The sequence below is a fragment of the Neofelis nebulosa genome, chromosome 2 (assembly GCF_028018385.1).
Source record: "Neofelis nebulosa isolate mNeoNeb1 chromosome 2, mNeoNeb1.pri, whole genome shotgun sequence".
NCBI lineage: Eukaryota > Metazoa > Chordata > Mammalia > Carnivora > Felidae > Neofelis > Neofelis nebulosa.
Window position 1 is genome coordinate 170,142,739 of NC_080783.1, and position 11,549 is coordinate 170,154,287.

At 35.1% G+C, this 11,549-nt stretch overlaps 1 protein-coding gene across 11 annotated transcripts in view; it reads right to left on the reverse strand.

Annotated features, from left to right (window-relative positions):
* Nucleotides 1–11,549, reverse strand: part of ALG6 (ALG6 alpha-1,3-glucosyltransferase) — a 67,451-nt gene that overhangs the window by 23,843 nt on the left and 32,059 nt on the right. For all 11 annotated transcript variants that reach the window (XM_058717145.1, XM_058717143.1, XM_058717147.1 and 8 more), the window contains 6 exons: nt 11,446–11,535; nt 10,011–10,099; nt 7,901–7,983; nt 7,004–7,068; nt 3,348–3,533; nt 2,634–2,769 (listed from right to left, as the gene is read on the reverse strand). In XM_058717145.1, coding sequence (XP_058573128.1) covers nt 2,634–2,769; nt 3,348–3,533; nt 7,004–7,068; nt 7,901–7,983; nt 10,011–10,099; nt 11,446–11,535 — 649 coding nt within the window. The remainder of the gene's footprint in view (nt 1–2,633; nt 2,770–3,347; nt 3,534–7,003; nt 7,069–7,900; nt 7,984–10,010; nt 10,100–11,445; nt 11,536–11,549) is intronic.

An 11,549-nucleotide genomic window follows, 5' to 3' on the forward strand; every position in this document is an offset into this window, starting at 1 on the left:
ACGGTCTGTGAGTTCGAGCCCCGTGTCAGGCTCTGTGCTGACAGCTCAGAGCCTGGAGATGGTTTCAGATTCTGTGTCTCCCTCTCTCTCTGACCCTCCCCCGTTCATGCTGTCTCTCCCTGTCTCAAAAATAAATAAATATTAAAAAAAAAAATTTCACATTCTGATATTACTGAAATATTAAACTCTACGAGGTACAGCCCATAATCTCTAAACTTTTGAGACATGAAGCTCTTGTTCACAATTTTATAACTAAGTTGATTAAACTCTCCATGGAACACACACACACACACACACACACGCACACATACACACAAAAATTCTTCATTTTTTGCAATGCAAACTGACCTATATCACTAGCCAACCATAATCCAGACATTCCCAAGAAATGTTCATTATTTTTCAAACAGCAGTACACGATCCCTAAATACTGAAGTTTATTCATCTTTGGAAATTTTTCTAGGAAATCTTATTTTTTTCCTAATTTATAGAACATACATTTTTGACCCATTTTATCACATACCTAAAATTATCTCAAGTATAACTTACTAGCAACTAACAATGACAAGAGTTAATTGCTAATAAATCAAGGCATTTAAAGACATTAGCAGTTGTGGTAGGATCACTTTCAAAATTAAATTTGTAACTACAGCTCTCTGCTCGTGAAACCCATCCTCTACACAGCTGCTTAACTCACAGCTGTGTAAGCATAACACCAAGAAAGTAACCATCACTGACAACTGTACCACCCTCCTTCCCTCTGTCAGATCAAAGAAAATACTCTTCAGATTTTGAGGACAAGTGAATGGAGGTGACCAGCAACCCCATCAAACATTATGATACCCATTTTTATAATTATCATGATAAATACTATTTCTGAAATAGAAACGAGGCAAATAACCAAGCAGTTTAGATGGAGAATTAAACTTTTCTTTAAATAGGCTTTAAGGTTAGAGGAAATATAAAGAAGTTAGGAACACAATTTTCAAAATTCAAACCACAGCTCTGCCATGTACAAGCTACATGAATCTCTTACCTGAGTTTTCTAAAATTTTTTCTAATCTTTATTTTTGAGAGAGAGAGACAGAGACAGAGAGACAGAGACAGACCATGAGCAGGGGAGGGTCAGAGAGAGAGGGAGACACAGAATCTGAAACAGGCTCCAGGCTCCAAGCTGTCAGCATAGAGCCTGACGTGGGGCTTGAAACTTACGGGCCACGAGATCATGACCTGAGCCAAAGTCAGATGCTTAGCCAACTGAGCCACCCAGGCGCCCCATGTGACCTCAGTTTTCTAATCTATAAAGTGGGTACAATAGATAACTCAGTCAGAGCTATCGTAAGAATCAAATAAAACCACATGTGAAGTATGTGGCACCTAGTAAGAGTGGTGACAATAATAGTGATTATTTGTGATTATCAATATCAGCAGCAGCAGTATCCCCATCAACATACAAGTCACACATTCCTATTCCATCACAACACCAAACTCTTTTCTTATCTCTTTCAAAATGCTGGTTCCATCCTCCTATAGATCCACCAAAAGATAATCTAGAGCAATTTATATATTCAAAAATTAGAAAGATATACTTTTCGAATTCTTTTTAAAAGAAATGTTTATCAAAAGCAAATTATCTCTAAATATGTTGTCTCTGTCTAACTTTATTAAAAGGCCTTTTTGTTTCAGAAAAATGGTTTGTTTAATTTAATTACTAAGTCTAAATCATCAAATTATCCATGTAATAAAAGTTTAACAAGAGTGATTAAGCTAGCATTAAATGAAATGAAATGAAAGATTCTCATTAAAAATTACTATGGATGAAGGTTATATAAGGAATTATGAGATCTTCCTGAAGCAAACATGATTATTAGTTTAATAAATAATTTCCTAAGACTAAAAAGAGAATATAAACCAAAAAATTACAAAGCTGTTAACTTTGTAGCTACAACTTCTCATGCTGTCTTTCACTACGGATCCTATTTCATTATAAAAATGTATAATTGAATTATGGCTTTCATGATGGCATAAATATTATCTATTCATTTAATGCACTAGAAAATGACAGCTGAGCTAGATTATATACTGGATTAAATAACTGGCAAGGGATGACTGGAAGGAGTGTAGCTGAAGTTACATTCCTTGTGTGTCTTCTACATGAAATCCCCAGGACTCACAGCACAGGTAGTGTAACAAGAAAAGAGTGAGAAGAAAATTTAGGGTTTTTTTTTTAATGTTTATTTATCGGGGGGAGTGATAGAGGGGCAGAGAGGGAGACAGAAGATCCAAAGTGGGTTCTGCACTGACAGCAGAGAGACTGATGCAGAGTTCGAACTTACGAACCACAAGATCATGACCTGAGCCGAAGTCAGACACTCAACTGACTGAGCCACCCAGGTGCCCCAATGAGAAAGAAGTTGTTTTGTTTGTTTAAATGTTTATTTACTTTGAGAGAGAGAGGAGGAGGGGCAGAGAGAATCCCAAGCAAGCTCTGCATAGCACCAAGCCCAACATAGGGTTCGAACTCATGAACCTTGAGATCATGACCTGAGCTGAAGTCAAGAGTTGGGTTCAACCAACTGAGCTCAACCGGCTGAGCCACCCAGGTGCCCTAAGAAGAAAGTTTTTAAACATACCTCAAACAATCCACGATCAACTGGGAAGAGTCTTCTTAGAACTTGCAGTGTTTGCTCCCTTTCTGTACAGAATGGCAGCCAGCAGAGAATGAAGGAAGCTACAACTGTACAAGCTAGCTTAATTAACAATACAAACCTAGAACAAAAACAAAGGTGACCAGTAGACAAGGAAAGGTTAATAATTCTAAGAAATCAGTCTCAGTCTCACTAAAGATGATAAATACAAATATACAGCAATAATAAATCTATGCTACTAAAAAAGGTTTAATATGGCAGTGTAGTCAAATCAGAGTTAAGCAATTCACAATCATTAAGATGTACACCTCTCTAACAAAAAGACTATCACCATCTTAATTAACATTTAACTTAGATGCCTTTCCAATCAGCCATGAAAAAAAATATCAAACTGGGATGTATTTCTAATAAGTATAAAATGTAATATGCTCTAAATGGATGAAATCTTATAGCAATACTCTTAACAAGAGCCAATCCACATTACCTCCAGTAAATTTACATAGATCAAAATATTTCTCTAGTTTGGAAGATTTAAAATAATACAGAACATGACAATCTCTCTTCCAACTCACCTCAGAGCCAACACATTAAGAAGAAGTCACCTAAAGGCAAAATGAAAGACCACCTTCTCCCTGGTAAGTATGCCAAATAAATTCTCTGAAGTAATTTTTAAAATTCTGTAGTGTAAAAGCCACTCACCCCTTTCCTTTCAGGCCTTTTTTAAAACACTTGCCGAGTAAAAAGCAAAAAAATGGCAAAGAGTGGTAAAGTTCCATCTGTTTATAATTTATAGCTAAGCAAAATGCCAACGAGCCTAGCAGGTCCCAGTCACAAGATACTCCAAGAACACCCCACAAAGCAAAGCCAAGACTCACAGAATTATATATGTTCCTGTGTCAAGGAAATTATCTCAATAATTAAAAGAAATAGATCTTGCATTTTATAGAACATATTTCTTATGTGATTTTAAAACAATATATACAATGAAAGCTATTTCTAAACAGAAATTTAAAGTATTGAAGTCATAAACTAATTTGAAATTGTATATAATGGCCTCAAATATATTAAATCAGACTGCTAAACAGAGCAACAGATTTGTTCCAGGTTTAAAGACAACTAAGTAGTTAACACGTAGCGTTGTTTCTGCTAGACTATTTCACACTATTACTATAATAACATACCAAAATCTAGACAAGAAAACAATGCTCCAAAGTAAAACACACACATACTGATATCACTATACCTCCTCTATAATATGAATCAACATAGTAAGCTATAAGTTGATCAGAAACTAATAACCTTATTATAGCAAAACAACATTACAATTAGATTTTTCAGCTCAAATGGTAGCTACGTACTCATGTTTGCCCTCCTCTCCTTCCCAAGACCCCATTAAAATGATAGGGAATTTTTAAAAGTAAATATTCACAGCTGTAAAAAAGAATAGGAAGATGGGTTACAACAGATAAAGATTTCAACACACTTCTAGAAGACAGAAAGGACACAGAAGCAGTAACAAATAAAATAGGATGGAAGAAACCAGAGCTTAGAAAATGCATACAGGAGGCCCAAGCAACGACGAAGCCAATCTACTCTGCAAGCCCTTAGAACACTAAGGAAACACCATGAAGGTTAGGGTGCTTGAGTAACATGTTGAAAAGAAAACAGGAGGATTAAGTGAAAATGCCTAGATGGATAAGTCAAATCCCATCTTACTCCTGTGCAGAGATTATCTGGCAACAAAATATTTACCACCACTACCTCATCCCCTACCCCCAGGGAACAGAAGGACTATTTCTCCAAAGAAGTGTAATAAACTATATACACTAAATACACTAGGGCAGCTAGTGTAGAAGTTAACATTAAAGTGCCAAACCTCCACATTCTGACACTTAAGGACCCCCAAGTGTACTGGCCAGCCACTTGCCCACTTACCTAATAGTGGGCCAAATACAGAGAACTCACATGCAGCTTTCTTTTCTGTCTTACTCTTAAATAAGCACAGATACACTAGGATGAGACACACATTTAAGAAAAACCTATGACAAGAGAAAGAACCAAAAGGAAAAGGGGGAAAAAAAGTCACCCTAGAAGAATGGACATAATTCAGGGAATCATAGAAAAAAGAATAAATTCGTATTTAAGATAGGATTAACAAAACAAATGAAACTTAACAGAAGCATTAGAGATAAAGTCAAGGTAATCTTGTAAACCATAAAACAAAAGACAAAGAGATGCTCAACACAGAGATGAAAGCTCTAACATCTGTCTAATAAGCTCAAGAAAGAGTAAAGTGAGAAAATCATCAAACCCGAGAATTTCCCAGAACTCAAGAACATGAGTCTTCAAAATAAATGACACACAGAGTATTCAAAATAATTGTCACAAATACCTATGCCTGAACAAATCATTTCAGAGCCCAAAAAAGTAAAAAATAGTTAAGAGCAGCCGCAGCAGCAGCAAGAACAACAGATAATAATAGCAATAAATACTCATATAGAGCTTAGTATCTCCCAGGTACTGTTTTAAATGCTATAAATAATAAAATCCATTTAATTCTCAAAACAAGCACACAAAATGTAGTGCCTGTCTGGCTCAGTTAGAAGAGCATGCAACTCCTGATGAGATCAGGGTCATGAGTTCCAGCTCCATGTTGGGTGTAGGCATTATTTAAACAAACAAACAAACTTAAGAAAAAAAAAAAGCATACAAAGTAAGGGTAATTATTATCCCCATTTAATAAATGAGGAAAATAAAATACATAGTAGTTAAAAAATGTGTCCCCACCAAATTACATAATCCCAAAAGCTTCAAGAGTTTGATTTTAATCACAGAAGAGATACAAATTCATCAGAATGTTTAAAACGAAAATGGCCAACTACTGATGAAGATGAGTATATGGAACACTAACATCATTTCTAACAAGAATGTTAAGTGGTACACCATGCTTAAAAACCACTCAGGAATATCTAAAATTAAACATGTACATACCCTATAACTCTGCAATTTCTCTCATAAGAAATATATTTATATGTGTACAAAAAGACATTTATAAGACTGTTCGTAGCAACATATCATCGTAGCCAAAACCTGGAAACAATCCAAATGTCTATGAGTAACAAAATTATGTGTATTCTTTCAATAGAACATAGAGCAACGTAAGTGAACAAACCACAGCTACACACAACTACAAAAAAACTCACAAACAAAATGTGGAACCAAAAACACCAAACATAAATGAATACCTGTTGTGTTGTCTTTTATATTAAGTCCAGAAAAGAGGGAAAACTAAACTATAGTGTTATCAGTTGGTATGTGGCTATCTTTGGGAAAGGAGGAGAGAGAAGTAGTTAGGAGCTGTACAAGTGCAGATTTTGGACCCTGGCAACATTCTATTTTTTGGCTCCCGGTAATCGTTTGTCAATGCACTGAGACACACATTTACATTTTGTGCACTTTTCTGTAAGAGTGTTACATTTCAAAGTAAATACAGTTCTTAAAATCTTGTAAACAACTTTTTTTGTTGTTGTTCTTTTTTTTCTTTATTTCAGCGTTCCTGATATTATCAGAGTATCAGATGGCCATGATCCCAGAATGCAAAAAAACAAAAAAGGCAACTAGGAAAGTGGACAGAATAAAAACTCTGATTTAATCTTTTGTAAATCCTTTGACAAATACACATATTAATTTTGTTATAACTAAAACAGACTGGCATCAAAAGGAAAAGCTATCAATCGATCATGTTGCTGTGGGACAGATGGGGACAGACAGTAATAGTTAATACATCAGAAGATAAAATGGACGGTCATGTCCAAATTTTATCAACTTTCCTCTAAGATTTGTTTGAATGTTCCTTACTTTACATATCAAAAAATTACAGACATAAAATCCACATAGCTTTTAATTATTCAGTTTTAGTTCTCTGAAGCTTCCAGTTACCGCTATCTGTTAGAGAAACATCTTGGTTTAAAACTCGAAAAACTCGATGACTATTTCCTTTCTGTCAGTGTCAGATGACATTTACAAAAGATAGAAGATCTGTTACACCTCTTTAGAGTTAGAAGAGAATAAGCATACTTGGCACTCTTTTTCCAGGTCTCGAGAAGAGCTTCAATGACCAACATTTTGTTCCCAAGCCAAAAGGGTATAAGAAAAGCAATTCTACTTTCAATAAATCCGTACTTTACTCTTAAAGTAAAAGCTTGGTGAAAACATTCTATCATATTATTGTGAAAAACAGTTTAAATAAGCAAGTACCCTAGCAAATAAGACATTACCGGATGACAACATTATACACCCTGAGCCTAGATCTCAAAATATGCATCTGACTTCATTTTTAAATTAGTAAAGGATACTGAAAATGTCCATAGTCGATAAGAATAAGGCCTGGATACAGCAATATGCATAATGCATTAGCAACCTGTAAAGAAAAACATTGTGAAATAAGAAAGTCACGTTACTCAGGGGCATCTGGGTGGCTCAGTCAGTTAAGCATCCAACTCTTGATCTCAGCTCAGGTCACGATCTCACAGTTTCGTGGGTTCAAGCCCCACGTCAGGCTCTACGCTGACAGTGCCAGGCCTACTTGGGATTCTCTCTTTCCTCTCTGCCCCTCCTCCACTTTCTTTCTCTCAAAATAAATAAACATTAAAAAAAATTTTTTACAAAGTCATGTTACTCAAATCAGAGTAAGACTACTGTTTGATTCAACACAGCAAATGTTCCCTCTCACCTTGTAATTTATCAAAATTTTTATAAAATATTTTTATAAAATATTTCTCCAAACACTGAAGTTTTCATGGAGGTGACATAAGATACCTCAGTAATAAGGAAAAAAAATCACTAACAGGTATTTGTCAGAGAAAGCACGTGTAGATATACAAATCAAAGAAGTCAATCTAATGATTAACCTGTATAAAATGACCCGAAGGAATATCTGTTACGTGGGAATAAGACAATATACACCGACTCTTCAAAATGCCTTCCTTCCCACAAACCATTCAGATTTATCAGTAAAGCCATAAATTCGGTATGCTATGTAATCCAGCAGTACATAACATCTAAATCCCAGGCATCTTATTACTACAGTTGAACACTGCAATTATTAGTCTAAGGTAAGTTTAATTGACAAAAGAATCACTGTTCTACAATAGCCTATTCCCCAAAGCATGGCTTCTGTAAGCTCTATACTTTAATAGTGAAGCTAATAAAACATTTCAGAGATGAAATGTCAGGTTAACTTTAAAACTTACCTTTTTCTTAGTTGAGATTTCTTTTAAACAACAACAGTATAAAACTACTGCTGGTATATAAATCAGCAAGTCAGCAATTAACACTGAAAAAGCAACCAAATCATTTTAAACATGGGTCTGCTGGCATTTTCAATAACATATGAAAAGCCATCCTCCCCCCACTCTAACCCTGAGTGAAAATTCTGTTAACAGGAGGCTCTCACCCACTCTGGACAAAGCCTTTACACAGTTCACCCTGTCCGTTCCCTTCACCTGTGCCTAATTTCAATTGTTATGGTGCTACAACTCTAATTAAGAGTCTCGTAATTTTCTCTAACAAATTCACACATTAAATCAATTAGATGTATCCAAAATTAATTCCCTCTTTGCTCTGACTTAGACTTAAGGATACTCAAAGCAAAGGAAAACAACACTTTTTGCCAGCATCTGTATATTCCAAATTTTCTGGTATGAAGTATACCTCAAATGATGCAATTCATGTAAGAATCCTTTTTAAATGTTAATATTTATAAAACTACATAAACTTTTGCTAATTAATGCATATAAAGAGCTTGACAGACCCAGGTAAGGAGGAAACTGAAAAAAAACAGTTAAAAAAAAACCAATTCATAATTTGGAATGTTCAGTTCTTTTAGAACAAAGAAATACAAATACATTAAGTTCTTCAACAGTACAACATAGCTACCCAATGAGACTATTTTTTGTTGTTGTTGTTCCAGGCTAACTACAGTGTCCAGAATAAGGTAAATGACAGTAAACTGTCAGTTTTAGAAGCATGCAATCTATTTTCAGCTCCAGATGCCACATTTAAGATGACACTGACAAAATGGAACATATTCAAAGGAGCACAACCAGAGGCCTCAAACCATAATCACATTCCAAGCTAGCCATCTAAGAAATAGCTAACGTATCTAAAAATATTTAACCTGGAGAAGAGGTGACCTCAAATGTCTGTAGGGTATTAGGTATACAAAGGATCAGACTTGTTCTATGTAGCCTAAGGAAACAGAACCTAAAGTGACAAGTGGAGGTTCAACATAAAAAGGAAATGTTGAGTGACTGGGGCCCTCTGAAAATACAGCAGACTGTTTCTAAAGGTTGTGAGTTCCCAGATACAGGTATTAGTTCAGAAGCTAAATAATCCTCCAGTGAGTATGCAGTTCAGAGAGGATTAAAGCTCTGTGGGGAAAGGAAAATGGTATGGCAGAGGGAAAGACAGGCAAGACAGATTATCTCTTGGGCCTCAGATTTCATGACTGGATGAATGATGAAGAGAACAAACTCCAACTAAATTCAGACTAATGAAGGAAAAGGCCAAGACAGAGCATTAAAGTCTAAATCACGTAAAGCTTTTAAAGAAATCTAATCTTATTACTTTCAATCTCTTAGAACAGCACATAATACATGCTCAATATATACCTGTTGAATGGATTATTTAATTTAGCAAAAATGCACAGCAATACAATGTATAAGATATAACCACAAGGTTTACTTTAAGAAAAAGGTGAGGGGCATCTGGGTGGCTCAGTCGGTTAAGCGTCAGTCCAACTCTTGATTTCAGCTCAAGTCATGATCTCCTGACTTGTGAGTTTGAGCCCCGTGTCAGGCTCTGCGCTGACATCACAGAGCCTGCTTGGGACTCTTTCTCTCTCTCTCTCTCTCTCTCTCTGCCCCTTCTCACTCTATTTCTTTCTCTCTCTCTCTCAAAAATAAACATAAAAAAAAAAAGGTGAAAGGAATTTGGAATAAAGATATTAACGCAGCAGTAAACAACTAAAACTTCGATTTATGGCTATCCGACCTCAGGTAAGCTATTAGCATCACTCAACTGTGCTTCCACCCACTTAGATTAAAGTAAAGATAGTAACAGTATTTAGCTCATTTGGGTATTGAAAGAATTGAGATAATAATAAATGTAAAGCACCCGGAATTATTCCTATTCTCTTGTTTTTCACCTTACATATACATTTGATCATGTATTGTACATATGTATACATAGAGTTACACAATATTAAAAGTCAATAAGAGTAATAGAATTTTCTATCAGTTTGTTCACAATTTTTTTAAAAATCAATATTTGCTTTGAGAATCAACTCCTTTGCTCTCTTACCTGTGGTACGCATAAAGAGCTTATGTGCCTGACTTTCATATCCACGTGATGTATGGAGAGCAATCCAGTCTGGATTTATAAACTTTGCCCTGAAAAATCAAAGCATATATACACATACAGTATTACTCATCTCTTTTAGCCAAAGAACATCTGAAGACATATGAATCTATTTCAAGAAGTGGCCATTGCTCTTACGCTTCACTCTTATTTAATCATGTGAAACTGACTTAAGCTGTAACACAGGGTCTACCTCACTCACCTTCCAACAAAACCATGTAACATGTCACAAAAATCCCTACCTTCACAATTCTTTCAGTATAAAAACAATCTGATGTGTCATGTTTCATTTATTAAACACATACTTTGTAAAGGGCAATATGCTAGTATTGACCAAAGGATTATGTTTTATAGTTTATAATCTTCTCAGTTATCATAACAATCAGCAATAGCTACTAATTATAAATCATTGCATAAAAGTAAACATAATTTTTAAAGATAAATTAAATTTTCAAACATATTATGTTACTCTGAGCACTACAAAGTTATCTGATTATCATAAACTCTAGGGACTTATTTTTAATCCAGGAAGCTAATTTTCACAAACTATGAATAAAGGAAAAATAAAAACCAAATAAGATTTGAGCTTGGAAAGTAATATGAATAAGTTCCTCAAATTTTTGCTAGCACACTTCAAGTCTCAAATGGGATACTATTAAAGAGCAAAACTGGGGGTGCCTGGGTGGCTCAGTCAAATATCTTACTCTTGATTGCGGCTCAGGTCATGCTCTCACGGTTCATAAGACCGAGCCCCACACAGCACAGAGCCTACTTGAGATTCTTTCTGTCCCTTTCTCTCTGCCCCTCCCCCACTCATGCTATCTCTCAAAATAAATAAACATTTTTTTTAAAAAGAGCAAAACTGAGTCTCCACAAACAGAAGTTTCATAGTCTTCTATAAACCATTCTACTTCTTTAAAAGAGAAGGAATTCCAACCTTGATCTTAAATCCTAAGTGACACACTATAGTAATTAGAGTTTCTAACTTGACATGTTAGTCAGAATACCATTTGGACCTCTATCTTTTTCATTCACTGTGGACCATTCCATAAAAAAAAGCATACACAACTAACCATATTAGATGTAGTTGTCAGTAGTCCATGAGTAATTACTAGTGCTTCAAAACACTAGTTCTGTGGTTCAAAACAAAGGTAGATTTTTACATTTCTTTCTAGCCTACCCTCCAAAGAAATTATGGAAATGTTCAAACTTTGATAGTTAACTTACAACCTGACTGCAAAGGTATAATGCTTTACAAACCACAATACAAAAGTAGGTACAATCTGTCCTCTACTCAACAAAGCCAGATCACACAGTTTCTTACTAAACCTGTTAAGCGCATAAACATTTAGAGTTACATTAAAGACAAAAAACTTACACATATGCACATAAAAGACTATGATAGGCTGTAAGAGGTGGATAATCCAATCCCCAATATTGTAAATTGTTATCACTACTGTTAAAATACCTAGAAAAAAAAAA